The following is a 16,092-nucleotide window of genomic DNA, read 5'->3' on the forward strand; positions in this document are numbered from 1 at the left end:
GATATGAGAACTCACTGAGATTTAGTAATCTCGCCCCATTCGTCTTATTATTTTTCAGGTATTATGCAAAATTGAGGTTTCGCTAAATGCTTGGATCAAGAGCTTATGATCGGATGATGTGAAGACGTATTTGATCTTTTCTTCTGCTGTGTATTTTTATTTTGTAGACATACTTAGTGTATTCATTTCCGAGAAATTTTAAAATGTATACAATTTAAGTTCTTTATTTCTGACTTTTGTATGTACTTAGTATCAGTTATTAATATTTTACTGATATGATTTTAGACACATATTGGTAGAATATTACATCTATTTAATATAAGTATTTGTGATAATACTATAAAAACTCATTAATATAAAATATGACATTTTATAAATTATTTTAATAAACTTTTAAAAATGATTTATAATTTATACCAAATTAATTTTATTTATTTCTTTTATAAATGTTTGTCATAATAAACATTTATAGTATATACGATTAATTAATTTATTAGTTGTTATGATTAATTACGCACCACCAACAAAGTGATCCTCTAAGAAAGAAAGATTTCTTGAACAAATACAATAAGCTTATTCAGTTTTCTAATGAGAGAGAAGAGGAATAAGAAAGATAATAAAATTATTTAAAACAATTTTACTATTCACTTTTTCAATAATAGGGTTCATAAATTACAAGTGAATAACTACTAACTCTTAACCCTCCTTCAATAACCTGAGAGAAGTCTATTTATAAACTACAAGTTAACCTAATCGCCAAGCTAACATAACCAACAAGTGCTAACTTAATCAATAAGCTAACTTAAAGAATTGAGCTAACATACTGACCTAATTCGTCATATGCTAATAACATAGTATGTTTGGACTGTTGCATACTTAAGCGTACTTCGACTACAACATGCAAGACTTCGACATCAGCATGTAAACAGACTTCAACTTTATGTTTAACCTCTGACGAATCATAAAATTACCCCTATCAAAACTAGAGTACAACCCAAAATAACATATTAATTTATTCAAACAAAATATTTAATTTTATTAAACATTGAACTTAAATGGATAATCCACGTGTGATCATCTGCTATCTAATATTTTTACCGAATAGAATTAAATAGGATTTTATTTTTCATCTTAACACTAACATGAATGGTAATAAAAAACAATATAAATATTTTATTTTCAAATATATATTACCAATATCAAAGAAACATCATTACTCAGCCTCACGCAATCTCCGTGAAAATACAATATAAACGGTCGGCATTTTAAACAACTGCTATAAACGTATGAATTCAACCGCGGAATTGAATAGAGTCAAAGTCGTAAGTCAAAATCCAATAGTAACAAACATTAATTTCTTAAATGACAAAAACAAATTAAATTACACTCTTTCTTTCTTTCCCTCTTTCTCAACACCTTCCCAAACAAAACTCCACCTTATTATATATATTCACACAATTGTTACTACCAACCTCACAACAAAATTGAAAGAGATAACAACATTCATTCATTCTTACACTAACTCATATTTTTGTGCAAAATAACAGTATTAATCTTTGATCTACTATGGGTGTAAATGCAACCTCACGCACATTAGAAATCACAGTTATATCCGGGGAAAACATTCATGGATCAGAGGACGCGTATGTTGTCGTTCGAGGTGAGTCTCTAAATTGTCACACAACAAAAACAGTGAAAGCTAATAATGGTGTTGGAGAGAATTCGAGTTTTCTTTCGGGGAATGAGACGTTTATGTTGGACATGCCGTTGCATGCAAGGTCAGTCACGTTTGAGGTGCAAAGCAAGAAATTCAAAGGTGTTCATCCTATTGGAGTTGCGAGAATAGCGGTTGCGGATTTTCTTGATGGCGATGAATCGGAGAATTGTATGCGGGTTTTGAGCTATAGATTGAGGGATTGGGAAGGGAGGAAAAATGGAGTTATTCATTTTGGTGTGAGGGTGGTTGTGCCGGAGAAAATTTCAGTTACGGTGGCGGAAAAGGATGCCGTGGTGAGTGGAAAGAAATGCGGTGATAGTTTAGCTGGAGTAGATTTTGGTGGCAAGAATTCTAATGGTGTTGTTGTTATTGGTATTCCGATTTTGGCGAATTACCCTAATACTGTTATTTAAATATTTTTTATTTTTATTTTTATTTTTATTTTTTTTATATTTGTAAAAGATTGATGAAGTTGATTTTAATCGTAATATAAATTAAAGTATCATGTGTGTCACAATAATCAGTATTGCCTTGCAACCATTGCTTTAGCAAACAACAATTCAACTACATTAGTACTACATAGTTGTCAGAATATTGCCTTAAAACATCTTCAATGATAAAACTTATTTTTGAATTTCATTTTAAGATTTATTAAGCCATATAATATTGAAATTATTTATTTATTTTAAACTTTAATAATACAAAATTAAAGAATTTATATTGGATCCTATAGTGTTATTTCCTATATTCGTATTTTATTGATATTAAATTTTGTTTTAATTTAAAATATTAATTTAAATTAAACTTAAATTTTAAAATAATATAGGTTAAAATAGTACTATTTTATAACAATAAAAGTTAAAATTAATTCAATAATAAACAAATATTAACTTAAAAAGAAAAAAACAAATACTTCATATATTTTATTCTTATGATACCGTTGACTCGGGAAGTGAAAAGTTGCTTCAGGAAGAAACCTAGTGCCATGCTGGCCATTTTCCAATACAAATTGTAGAAATATAAGGGTGGTAAAATGGGCCGCCCGTCTCGCCTCACGTTAAGCCCGTTAAAAAATAAGCGGGGCAGACAAGCTCGCCAACTAAAATAAGTATAAAAATCATGTCCACTCCGTCAAGTTGTCGGGCGGCGGGCTTGTCCTCCTGTTTTTTAAATATATTTTTCTTTCAGTTTTTTAATAGTTTAATAGTCTTTTTTTACCTTTCAATTAAAATTTTCAGTTATTTTTTAGAACAATTTTTTATAAAGAATCTTTTGAACAAATTTAACCTAAAAAATATTGTATATATAAATAAATTTATAAACTAAAATCATCTAGAATTTGAATTACTAGGATTAACTAAAAAATATGGGTTTAAGACAAGACGAGATTAACGGATAGGTGAGGCAAGTTTTAGCGGACGGCGAACTTTGACGGAGCGAACTTAGGCGGACGGATTTTGGCGAGACGGACTTTGATGGACGACGGACTCAAAATCCAAACTCAATCCGTCATTTTTAACGGATGCGCGGGTCGACCCGACAGACCACCGCCCATTTGCAACCCCTAGATACAACTATACTTTGAAAAGCAAGGAGAGTCATTTGAGAAGCAAGGAGAGTAAAACTTTGGTTCTGCATGGTTATAAAAAAATATTAGATATATTAATTTAATTATAAATGTAATATTATTTATTAATGGTAAATTAATTGATAGAATAGTTGAATAAATAATAATAATAATAATAATAATAATAATAATAATAATAATAATAATAATAATAATAATAATAATAATAATAATAATAATAATAATAATAATAATAATAATAATAATAATAATATCCTTAGGGTTGTTATAAGAGATCTTAAAATATCCTTAGGGTTGTTATAAGAGATCTTAAAATGCTTTTTACTCGATATATCCTAACTAAATATTTTAATTCCTTCTATTTTAAAATTCTCTAACTTATGCTATACATGACAAATTTTTGCGTTAAGATCGGTTTTCCTACCTTTATTTTTTATTCTAACTTTATAAACTTGAAGAACCATTTTAACCAATAGCTTGAGATGAACATTGTTATTATACCTATAAAAAAAAACAATAATATATCTAACAATTGTTGCCAACAAAGCATTTTATCAAAATCAACAATTGTTGCCGACATACTAGTAGCATTTTTATTAAAGCAACAACTAATCAATAATAAACTTTTGGCTTAAATGCACTTTTGACCCCCCTATTTTCATTATTTTTAACTTTTGAACCCCCTTTTACAAAACTCAGCCTTTCAGTCCCCAAACTTACTTACTTTTGGCAATTTTTGAGCCCCCCACCAGAATTGCATATGTGGAGTGTTTTAGTGATGACATGGAAGGGTGACCAAGCTGCCACGTAATATAAATCATTTATGTTATTATTTTTAATTGAAAATAGTTTTTCTGAAAATTCATTAATTCCAATCATTTGCTGAAAAGGTAAGTTAATAAACAAAACCCTAAATTGTTGAACCAACCCCAAATTCATCTATCTGAAAACCCACCCACTTCATCTCCTACCTCTCGAACCCTACTTCTCACATATCCTTCAAACGCTCTGAACACTCAAACACTCGTATCCTTCAAAACCTAAGGCAGTTGCAGAGATGGCACAAAGCGACGACGCAGGGACCGGTAACCACAGTGGCGACATTCCACCCATTCCTCTTTCATCGAAGAACAAAGAAGATGTCAGATTTTGTTCGAGGTTAGTCACGATTCCCATCTATTTTGCCCTAATTTAATCTTCTTCTATTGTCTGTTTGTTATAGACTGATTGTTAGCATTGTCCTTTCAGACCAGTTCAGAGTCAAACCATTAAGCTTAGAATTCATCATATGGGAGAGTTAGTAGATCATCCTGTTAAATGGTATGTTAATGGATTAGTGTCTGAGATGGATTGGCTGTGGGATACAGATTACATGTCATATATGCAGTTTGAAAAATTGATCAGAAAAGAGGGATATAGGAATATCAAATGCATGTGGTATTGGAACCCTAAGTATAGTTTTAGTCGTGGTCTTAGACCTCTTAACTGTGATGGTGATGTTCTTAAGTTAATTGAGGACTTAAAAGGATTTGACTTGGTGGATATTTATGTTGAGCATACAGTAGAAGTGTTAGGGGATGAAGACATAGTAGATCATTATGATGATGATGGTGGCCCAAATTGTGCTGAGGATGAGGTTGATAGTGATGTTGAAGTTGTAAAGGATGCTGATATGCCTAAGAATAAGAATGTTGTTGCAAGTGACAATGAAATGGATGTGAATGAAGCTGACATAGGAGATGTGGATACTGAACATGTTGAGACTGAACATGTTGAGACTGAACATGTTGAGACTGAACATGTTGATGTTGGAATAGAAGATGATGAAGAAGATGAAGACTATGTGGCTGATACTGAGATAGGCAGTTTATCTGATGAAGACTTAGAATGCAGTGATGACTATGTGGAAGAAACTGAGGATTTGGATTGGACATCAGTGATGCAATGTGATGAGGATCATGATAAGGCTAGAAAAAGTGATGAGGATGATGATTCTGATGTGCTGCATACTCCTAATGGTAGTGGTGATGATGAGGAACTTGAAAAGTTTCCTTCTTATAAAAGAGGTGAGTCATCAAAGTTTGAGCTTGGTATGGTGTTCAGTAACAAAGAAATGGTGAAGGATGCTGTCAAAGACTATGGTATGGAGAACAACAAAAATGTTGTCATAAAGAAGAATGAGGCAAAGAGAATGGTGATTAAATGTATGGAAGGATGCAATTTTCACATGAGAGTTAGTAAGAGGGTGGGGAATCAGTATTGGCAAGTGGTGAGTTTAATAGATGAACATAATTGTGCTAGGACTCCTTATAATAGACAAGCAAAGACTAACTGGTTGGCTAAGAAGTTTGGCCACATTCTGAGGCACAACCCTGACATGAAACCAGCAGGATTGGTTGCCCAAGCTCTTGATAGATGGGGAGTAAAGTTATCACATGATCAGGCTTATAGGGCTAAAAGGAGGGCCATGGATATGTTGCAAGGGGCTGGTATGGAACAATTTCAACATTTGAGGAGGTATGCCCAAGAATTGTTGAAATCCAACCCTAACAGTACTGTTGTGATTAGGTGTGCAGACTCAAATGAAGGCCCTGTTTTTGAAAGAATCTATGTATGTCTAGAGGCTTGCAAGTATGGGTTTGCAAAATTCTGTAGGCCATTAATAGGGTTGGATGCTTGTTTTTTGAAAGGTGATTTTGGAGGTCAGTTGATGGCAGCAGTTGGGAGAGATGGAAATAATAAGATTATGCCTATTGCATATGCTGTGGTGGAGGCTGAGACAAGAGATTCTTGGGATTGGTTCATCAAACTTCTATTGGAAGACTTGGAAGCTATAAACCAAAGAGCATATGCTTTTATCTCAGACCAACAAAAGGTACATTCAAACTTGTAATTATTTACCATTTTTTGAATCTTGATGTGTTGAGATTACTTATCATTCAAACATGTATATGTTGAGATTACTTATCATTCAAACTTGTTTTCATTATATGGCAGGGATTAATACCAGCAATTCAAAGTGTGAGTGCTCATGTTGAGCAACGCATATGTGTGAAGCATCTATATGGGAATTGGAAGAAGAAGAATCCTGGTCTTGAATTCAAAGAGGTTATGTGGAGTGCAGCAAGAGCTACAACTGTACCATCATGGGAAAGGGCAATGTTAAAGATGAAAGGCATGAAAGAAACTGCATGGAAGGAGATGGTGGATGTCCCTGCAACTTATTGGAGTCGGTCCCACTTCAAAACCTATTCCAAATGTGACCTCCAGGTAAATAACATGTGTGAAGCTTTTAATAGGGCTATTTTAGAATATAGGGATAAGCCAATAATCACTCTATTAGAGGGGATTAAGCATTACATCACTAAGAGGATAGCTAAGATGAAAGAGCTAGTGAATACCTACAGTGGTGATATATGTCCTAGAATACAAATGGTGCTAGAAAAAAACAAGAGGAATGCAGCACATTGGACTCCCACATGGCATGGTGATGATGACATGGCCATATATGGTGTCACTAATGGAATTGATACATATGTTGTTAACCTCAAGCAAGAGACTTGTGCATGTAGGAAATGGGATTTAACTGGCATCCCTTGTAGCCATTCTATCACATGTATTTGGCAAAACAAGAAAAAACCTGAAGACTATGTTTCTGAATATTACAGGTACACCATTCTATCACATGTATTTAAGTTAGTAAATATATATCTTAATCTATGTGTTAATCTATGGTGTAATCTAGTATTTTGGATAACCTACTTCTGTCATGAATTTGGTATTATGGTGTACTTGTAATGAACAACCTACTATTTTGGATAACCTAGTATTATGCCAATTAAATGAAGTTGCAATTCTGTCATATGGTATATATTTCAATTACTGTCAAATGGTATTATGTATATATTTCAATTACTGTCAAATGGTATTATTGCAATTCTGTCATTTGGTATTATGTATAGATTTTGTACAGTTATGGTTAACTAGTAGAAGTGTGATGGTTAACTAGGGATTACAGGTCCAATTATGTACAGATTTTGTACAAGTCCAATTATGGTAAACTAGTAGAAGTGTGATGGTTAACTATGGATTACATTTTGTACAGGTCCAATTATGGTAATATTACAGGTCCAAATATGTACATATTACAGGTCCAGATATGTACATATTACAGGTCCAGATTTTGTTCAAAAGTACAGATTACATGAAGAAGATTTTGTTCAAAGTATGTTCAATATTTGGTATGGACTGATAACAATGATAAACAGATAACATTGATATTGATTTAACAGATAACATATAACATTGAGATTGCATAACAGATGGTATTGACCACCAATTTGGTATTGACTTAACAAATAACATCTAACATTCAAACTTGCAGACACATTACAATAGTCTTGCAACATACAGATTACAACAACCTAATACTAATGCTACCAACACTGCACACAAGAATAATAACAATCAAAATCTTCAAATTCTTGATCTTTATTTTCAAATCCTTAATCTGCTTATTCATCTCTTCTTCTACTTTCTTCCCTTCTTCAATAGTCACCTTTGCACTATTCAGTCTCTGATTTAGTGTAGAAATCATATCCTTTGCTCTTGCTCCCATCTCTTCATCGTACCAAACAAAATGGTTGCATCGTTTGGACCCTTGGATCTACAGACGAGAGTATACGGTATGAGTTTCAATGTTTAGAAGAAAAAAGGGAAAAGCTGATGAAGTTTGGTATAAACTAACCTTGTACATCCCACACCCATAAAAACGGCGTCCTGGGTTAGCATCTGTCCACGAAGTCATCAAGGGTGCATCCAGACCACATCTGCATTCTCCGTGGACAAAGGAAGCTTTGCTGCGATTACTTGCTACAGAACAACGGGACATGGTCGAACGAGAAGAAGGAGCTTTGCTGCGATTCCAACCCTAACTGAAGAACAATGAATGAAGAAGAAGGGAAGAAGACGAAGGTAAGAAGACGAAGGGAAGAAGCAGAAGGGAAGAAGAGGAACTCGTTTCAATTTTAGGGTTCAAAAAACACAAATTCCATTTAACAAACTTCATCATTTATTAAATTGGAATAATATAATTAAAAATATTGGGTTAAATGATTTATATTACGTGGCAGCTTGGTCACCCTTCCATGTCATCACTAAAACACTCCACATATGCAATTCTGGTGGGGGGCTCAAAAATTGCCAAAAGTAAGTAAGTTTGGGGACTGAAAGGCTGAGTTTTGTAAAAGGGGGTTCAAAAGTTAAAAATAATGAAAATAGGGGGGTCAAAAGTGCATTTAAGCCTAAACTTTTTATTGGTCTTCATGGCCAGCATGCTTTAACTTGATGTATGTCAAAACCAATAAGGTGTTAGCTGGTCACGATTTATTGCCGAAAGCCAAATTCTTGTGTCGACAGCACAACTTATTGGGATAATCAAATAACACAAATCTTTATTAAAGTTTAAATTCCATCAATAATCGTGAAAAATATAGCAGTATCATTTTGAGTAGGGTGGCAAAACGGGCCCGGCCCGCGGGGAAAGCCCGTTTTACCCGCATTTTTTTGCGGGGCGAGGCAAGATTTTAGGCCCGCTCTCTTTAATGTGTCCGCCCCGCCCCGCCCCGTTTTTTGTGGGTTTTTGCGGGCATTTGTTTTTTTATAGAATTTTACTATTTTTATGCCTAAAAAGCCGAATGCCCACGGGCTTTCCTCGCCCCGCCCTCACTTTTTTGCGGGGCGGGGCAAGGTTTTAGACCCGCACTCTTAAAAAAGCCCGCACCGCCCCGCCCTGTTTTTTCGCAGGCTTTTGCGGGACGGGCATGCCCGTTTGCCACCACTAATTTTGAGTGTGATCATGGCACCATCAAATTGAGTGGAGATTCTCTCTATTTCTCAAATGAAATAGACATCACAAGTATTAATGTTTTCATGATATATATGGTGGGGATCGGGAGCGGATGAACATGAGAGTTCATATTTGGTACCACATACATTAAGTCATACACTTGGTCTTGTTGCATTGCATATATCATTTTTATAATGTTTGAATGGTATGGAGTGTGTATCTATAATGTATTACTATGTTGGATTGTGTGGGTGTGGATTGTTGAATGGGTAATTGGGTTAAGATATTTAAATGCTTACATATTATTATGCATTTCATTATATAATTGTGAATCTCATCCCTTCTGTTTGAATGTTGCCTCCACGTGGGTAACATGCATATACTCATGAATAAAGACGTGGAAGTTAACGGAAGAGGTTGCCCTTCTTTATGCGTTTGTTGAGTGAGTGTTTGCTTAGATATGTAACACTAGGGGTCGACGCTTGTTTTGTTTATGTTGGGAGGAAACTACATGTATACCTCAGTTGTTGGATAATTTTTATATTTGAAAATTCTTTATGATTATTGTTGTTATAATTCATGTTTGAGAAGTAAAATTATTTATGGTTGATGTTTTTCTGCTGCTAATAAAATATTGGAGTTTAGACTTGAATATATTGTGAATTATGTTGTAATTTTTATTTATGTGTGTTACATATCCTATTGTATGAGCTAGTTGAAGTTGAATGTAGCATCCTAATTAGTTAGATGTTTTAATTTACTCTGATTTTTACTTATAAATTACTCTGAGGAATTAGGGTGTTACACCTACGTATCCTTCAAGTCAGAGCCTCGTAGTTGGTAAAAATAACCACGAAAGTTTGTTGATTGATTTTAAATTGGAAAAATATTTTGTCGTATTCGAGTGGAAAATACAACTTGCCATCCACAAGTATGAGGAAGTGGGTATTTGCATCATCTTGATATGGAGAACTTTTACTTGGACTTTCTCACAAGCATGTCTCAACATTCAAGTGGAAAACATCAATCACTTTACCACATCTTTTAGGGGCCTAGTGGTTTGCATCACTACAAGAATTAGACTAATATTCATCCTTTTGAAAAGGTTTTAAAAGAAAAGTGCACAATGGCACAAAAAGAAAGTTTAACGAGGTTTGTCTTTTTTAAAAGTTTTTTAAAAGAGTTTGAATATTTTTAAGTATTTTAGCACTTTATTAAGAGAAAGAGTTTTCCAGATCACTTAACAAAGTCAAGGTTTATTAAGAAAACGTTTGAAATGGGGATAGGAAAAGGTTGATGGCGATGCACAAGGCGATCGACTTACAAATTTGGGTATGACTCAATATATGGATGGAGGATACTTTGGGTTTGGTTGATGACTTGAGCCATGACTTATTTGATCAAAATTTTCATAAATATTAATGGATTTTGGATGATACTTTGTTTGCATGAATACTCATCAATTCAAACCTATAATTAAATGATTATTTGATTCATTTTTGGTAATTTGGGTTGACTATAGGTTCATCACATTGATGCACCAAGAGAGGTAATTAATCTTGATGATAACTTGAATAAAATTATGGTTCAATTTGGTTGCTTCTCTCTTCATCTCTTTCTTTCTTTCTTTTGCTTTGATCAAATGGATGATCATGGATGCATCTTGTTCATTTAGGTTTAGATTGATGTTTGATGAACTTTCATCATTTCAAATCTACCTTACAATGATCATTTGATCACTTTAGGTACTTTGGATGGATGATAATTTTCTCTCAAGGTATCATAAAGAAATTAATTGAAGTAATGGACCAATCTCCTTGACTTGTGCTACCTCCTTGACTTGTGCTACATGTTTTAGGAGGATGACATTGTGTCATTTCTCTAACATGTATGGTACATAAACTGCTATTGAGCAGCCTAATATAGGTGTCACTTCTACAAAAGTACACTTACGATTACTTAACATAACGCTAAATTGCCCTTAAACGATTTATTGATTAATAATACTAACATTATGACCATTAATTATGCTAACATTTATCTTATGCACTTTACTTTTATGCTTTTACTTTAATTCCCTTTACTTTATGCCATTTACATTCATAGCATTTTATTTCTTGCTCTTTACTTTTATGTCCTTTTCTCTTTGCCCCTTGGGATTTTGTTTTTTCTTCTTTCATTCAAAATACCAAAAACATCTAAATATTACAAGACCCTAAAAAAACTCTTAACGACTTTGTGTGGACTTGATGTTACTAGCTCATGCTTGGAGATTCTGGACTTTTTGACTTAGATTTAGGGCTTCTATCATATGCTTGGATCTTCATCTGATATCTTAAGCTTCATATGATACCTTAAGCTTCATCAGATACACCATAGTTCATCTGAGACATCTTGATTCATCTGATACACATTGAGACAATTTGAACTTATATGAGGGATTCTAGTTCATCTGATGCATGTGACTTAACCTGATGCATTGAATTTATCTGATGCTTTGGATTTTCATCTGCTTATGGTCTAGCTATATCTGATGCTTTGCTTATGGTTCAATCCAAGGGAAAGGAAAGGCTTATTTTGACTTATTTTCAAGTGCTCTCCTCTTGTGTGGTTAGATCTTTCTTTGCCTATCTTTTACCTTATGCTTTAAGATAGTCTTTTCATCTCCTCCCCCTCTTTAATTTTCAAAATCTTCTCCCTTTTCCAAAACCTTCTTGTTTTCAAACTTGAATGACTTTCAAATTAAACCTTGACTTTGTCAAGTGATTTTCAAACTTTTTCTTAACAAATGCTAAGACACCTTAAGCATATCAAAATTCATTTCAAAAATATTAAAAAAACATCAAATTCATTCAAATCTTTTGTGCCCTTTTGTGCACTTTTCTTTTTAAAATCTTTTCTCAAAGAATGGGCATTAGTTGGTTCTTGAAGTGATGCAACTCCTATACTTATACAATAATGTTGAGAAGTGATTGACATTTTCCACTTGTATGTAGAGAATTGCCTTGTTGATTAAATCCAAGCAAATTTCTCCATCAAGATGATGCAAATGCTTTTTCCTCATAATTGTGGGTAGTAAGTTGAGTCTTCCACTCGAATACGACGACATGTTTTTTCATTAAAAACAATCAAACCCAACCCTTTTGTTATTGTTACCACGAACTACGAGGTTTTGATCCTTCATTGAACTTGGTTGGTAAGTATGCATAAGACTTTTGAAGTATTGTCAAACAAAAAAAATCATAAAAACAATTTTTTTCTCATCTCCACAATCTTTTTGCAAACAACCCGGTTTTAAGCTAACACGAATTTTTAAGAGGTTCCTACGGAGTACCATAGATGTGAGGGGTGCTAACACCTTCCCCTTGCATAACCAGCCCCCTTACCTTGATCTCTCTTTTTCATTAGTTATGTTTTAAAAGTTCTGTGGGTTTTATTCGTTCTTTTCTCATTCCTTTGTAAACAATAAAGATCGGTGATGACTCTTGCTTATTTTTTAGTTAAGTTAATCAATAGCTTAATCTTAATTTTTCCCGTCTGCTCATTATGCACAGGGTCGGCTCAGAGGTAAGGCGGGCTAGACCCTCGTCTTAGGCCTCAAAAAAAATTAAAAGGTATTTTAGGCCTCGAAAAATTAAAATTCAATATATTTTTTTGAAAATAAAAATTGTGTGTAAAAGCTTGCTTAGTTCAGTTGATAAGAAAATAGTGTTTTTTTTAAGAAGGTCCTATGTTTAAATTTGGTAGTGCTAAAAAAAGAAAATTGTATATCCTTTCTATTAGAACTAATGGTTTTTTAATTTTCTTTAAACATTATTTCGTTTTTTAACGAGAAAAAAATTATTTCTCTAGAGTAATTTGAATATATCAATTATTATTGAATAATTATAAATTTAATTATTTAAATAATTTTACTTTTTATTTTATAAAAATTCATTTTTACTTGTGTTACTCCTGCTTATATAAAAGCTTTAAAAAATATAAAGATTTTTGTTTAATCAACATAATATGTGAGAGTGGACAACATGACTCACCGTATAAAGAGAATTTCCTATTCAATTTTGTATGTTGAAAGATAATTTAACCTTGATAAAAAATATAAATATTTAACTGTCAAAATTAACATTAGTTTCATAGTAGATACTAAAAAATTTAGTCGTAAAAAATCTTAGAACTTCTAAAAATCAAATATTTAATTATAGTGGATGAACTTAAAAAAATTTCATTTTAATAGTCAAGGCCTCACATTACATTGGGCCGGCCCTAATTATGCATCCCGGTAGATTTGATCTCAATAGCTTAATCTTACTAGGGAACATTATAAAGTGAAATACGAAGTTCTGCATTTCCTATGGAGCACTGTAGGATCTACCGTATACAACTTTGTTTAATCCATGTGGTGTAACCCTGCTATTATCTCTAAGGTAAATTTTACACATACGTGCCTGATTCCCAAAGTTACTATCCCTCAATTAGTAACCCAATTTAGGACGATTGCTTTATGTAATAATATTTATAAAGGCTTTGAGCAAAATCATTATGACTAGATTGAAACAGGTAATGGAGAAGACTGTCTCTCTTCACAAGATTGGTTTCATAGCAGGAAGAAATATTCAAGAAAATATTGTGGTTGCTTAGGAGGTGATGCATAGCATGCAGAGATTAAGAGGAAAAACAAGACATTTTATTATGAAAATTGACCTTGATAAAGCATATGATATGATGAACTGGTAGTTTGTAAAGCAAGTACTGACTGAGGTTGGTATACCTGAGCATTTGAAGCAAGTAATCGTGGAGTAAATAATCAAAACGCATTCACATTAAAAATAAATAAATGATAATAAATACTATGTTTAAGCTTACTGTTTAATACCATCACTTAATTAAAAATAAAGAAAAATCAAGAGATGCTTGGATGTCAAAATAAAAAGGATCCTCCTTGTTTTAAAAAAAAAATGTAAGTTCTTATTTAAAGATCATTATTGAAAATTCTTTAGAAATCGTTTATTGAATGAATTGTCAAAATTATAATTTGAATTGGATGTGAGACATATAAACAGCCACGAAAGACAACAAGTCTCATTGACGAGGAGGTAGCTTAATAAAAGAAGTAAACTAATTGGGGAAGTTGTAGCAATAAGCACCAGTGGTCTAGTGGTAGAATAGTACCCTGCCACGGTACAGACCCGGGTTCGATTCCCGGCTGGTGCACTTTCCTAGAGAGCGATGATGATAATTTCAGTGGTGTTAGGTAACATCACTCATCCTGATACTTTGGATGAAAAAGATGCCTTTGAGCTCTCTCCTTTTATTTTTTTAATTTTATGCATTAATTAAAATTGATCCAAAGTATATCGTACTAGTCTATGTGAACTTAACTCCAAGATATATTTTATTTTGTTTTCCCATCATGCTAATTTTAATTATTTTGCGTACCATGTTAAAACTTAATGAGAATTTTGCAAAAGATTTTAGATAAGTAAATATTTTATCTTAATTATTTTATTTTGAAAAGTAAAAAAAAAAAAAAAATATATATATATATATATATATATATATATATATATATATATATATATATATATATATATATATATATTCAAAATTTATTCTAGCAATTTTCAACAATGTCAAGGGGGAACGATGGCGGCCGGGACTTGGATAATGGAAAAAGATGATGATTTGACGTTGGCTGAAACGATCATAATGAGCAAAATTTAGGAAATGACGATCCAATAACAAGTGTTGAAGATGACCGTGGACGAAATAAATGGACCCTCATACATCACATCTCTCACCATTGAATCTAATCGAATTGCAACTCACACCAGACGTCTAATCACACGCAATATTTTTATATTATATAAAGATCGGATCACATCATTTCAAATATTCAATTTATTCTCACTCTCAAAGTACTTTTCACTCAATCACTGACTTGGGCGTTGGAGAGGTAACCTTGTTGATCCACCCCCTCTCCACTGCAACGAAAGCCCAACCCACCATGTCAGAGGTATGACCTAACATGTCTAAGCTCCATTGTATCCCTCCATCACTTATCTCTAGTTCTCTTAGCAGAACAGTGATACCGTATGTGGGGATCAAAATTTTATTCCTGCCATTTTTCACAAAAACCACCGTCTATTCACTAAAACACAAATAACTGGTCTTCTTTTCATGAAACACCAAACTTTTTCTTGAAAATTGTAGATATCAAACTTGCAAAGCCATGATGACATTAATGGTTACTAGATTTGTCGCTCAATGTGACGCCACTGCTGCAGTCCCTAAAGCTAGCGTGGCTCCACCTCCTCTTCTAGTAAACGTCCATCTAGTAATAATGACTTCTCCTTTCCGTTATTCTGAAACAATATCTTGCTCCTCAAAGATTTGACAAAGAAACATTCCAAGCCCTTCTATTTTTTTAATGTCTACAATAGCTTTATCCCTCCATCACTTATCTCTGGTTCTCTTAGCGAAATAGTGACACCGTCTGTGGGAATCAATTTTTTATTCCCTCCACTTTTCACAAAAACCACTGTCTATTCGCTAAAACACAAATAATTGATCATCTTTTCATGAAACAACAAACTTTTTCTCAAAAAGTTTAGATATCAAACTTGCAAAGCCGTGATGAAATTAATGGTTACCAGGTTTGTCACTCAATGTCACGCTACTGCTACAATCGCTACTGCTAATGAGGCTCCACCTCTTCTTCCAGTAAAGGTCCATCTAGTAATAATGACTTCTCTTTTCGTTCCTGTGAAACAAGATCTTGCTCCTCAAAAAGTTGACTAAGGAACATTCCAAGCCCTTCTATTTTTCCAATGTCTACGACTGCAATAGTTTTATTCCTCCATCACTTATCTCTGGTTCTATTAGCGGAACAGTGACAGTGTCTGTGAGAATCAATTTTTTATTTCTGCCATTTTTCACAAA

General features: G+C 33.2%; 3 protein-coding genes and 1 non-coding gene across 4 annotated transcripts; 3 read left to right on the forward strand and 1 right to left on the reverse strand.

The window, feature by feature from the left end:
• The first annotated feature begins 1,412 nt into the window (after window positions 1–1,412).
• Window positions 1,413–2,297, forward strand: LOC131618362 (BON1-associated protein 2-like). The gene has a single exon (XM_058889604.1). It carries the CDS (start codon window positions 1,567–1,569, stop codon window positions 2,128–2,130), a length of 564 nt encoding a protein of 187 aa, XP_058745587.1. The 5' UTR covers window positions 1,413–1,566; the 3' UTR covers window positions 2,131–2,297.
• A 1,904-nt stretch (window positions 2,298–4,201) lies between these two features.
• LOC131620042 (uncharacterized) lies at window positions 4,202–7,674 on the forward strand. Its single transcript, XM_058891067.1, has 5 exons — window positions 4,202–4,463; window positions 4,554–6,180; window positions 6,303–6,973; window positions 7,457–7,530; window positions 7,628–7,674. The coding sequence occupies exons 1-5, from the start codon at window positions 4,363–4,365 to the stop codon at window positions 7,672–7,674; spliced, it is 2,520 nt and encodes an 839-aa protein (XP_058747050.1). The 5' UTR covers window positions 4,202–4,362.
• LOC131618363 (uncharacterized) lies at window positions 7,353–8,587 on the reverse strand. The gene is made up of 2 exons (XM_058889606.1): window positions 8,053–8,587; window positions 7,353–7,971 (listed from the first exon to the last, which is right to left on the reverse strand). Exons 1-2 carry the CDS (start codon window positions 8,194–8,196, stop codon window positions 7,720–7,722), a joined length of 396 nt encoding a protein of 131 aa, XP_058745589.1. The 5' UTR covers window positions 8,197–8,587; the 3' UTR covers window positions 7,353–7,719.
• Window positions 8,588–14,293: 5,706 nt separating this feature from the next.
• TRNAG-GCC (transfer RNA glycine (anticodon GCC)) lies at window positions 14,294–14,364 on the forward strand. Its single transcript has one exon. It is a non-coding gene; the product is annotated as a tRNA-Gly (tRNA).
• Window positions 14,365–16,092: the final 1,728 nt, after the last annotated feature.

The sequence above is a fragment of the Vicia villosa genome, linkage group LG7, assembly GCF_029867415.1.
Source record: "Vicia villosa cultivar HV-30 ecotype Madison, WI linkage group LG7, Vvil1.0, whole genome shotgun sequence".
Classification (NCBI taxonomy): domain Eukaryota; kingdom Viridiplantae; phylum Streptophyta; class Magnoliopsida; order Fabales; family Fabaceae; genus Vicia; species Vicia villosa.

Bases quoted from the DNA above. Each gene is read 5' to 3' on its own strand.
- LOC131618362 (XM_058889604.1), top strand. From the start codon at position 1,567: ATGGGTGTAAATGCAACCTCACGCACATTAGAAATCACAGTTATATCC.
- LOC131620042 (XM_058891067.1), top strand. From the start codon at position 4,363: ATGGCACAAAGCGACGACGCAGGGACCGGTAACCACAGTGGCGACATT. The intron at 4,464-4,553 runs GTTAGTCACGAT...TTGTCCTTTCAG, and splicing joins GATGTCAGATTTTGTTCGAG to ACCAGTTCAGAGTCAAACCA. The intron at 6,181-6,302 runs GTACATTCAAAC...ATTATATGGCAG, and splicing joins TTATCTCAGACCAACAAAAG to GGATTAATACCAGCAATTCA.
- LOC131618363 (XM_058889606.1), bottom strand. From the start codon at position 8,196: ATGTCCCGTTGTTCTGTAGCAAGTAATCGCAGCAAAGCTTCCTTTGTC. The intron at 7,972-8,052 runs GTTAGTTTATAC...TCTCGTCTGTAG, and splicing joins ATGGGTGTGGGATGTACAAG to ATCCAAGGGTCCAAACGATG.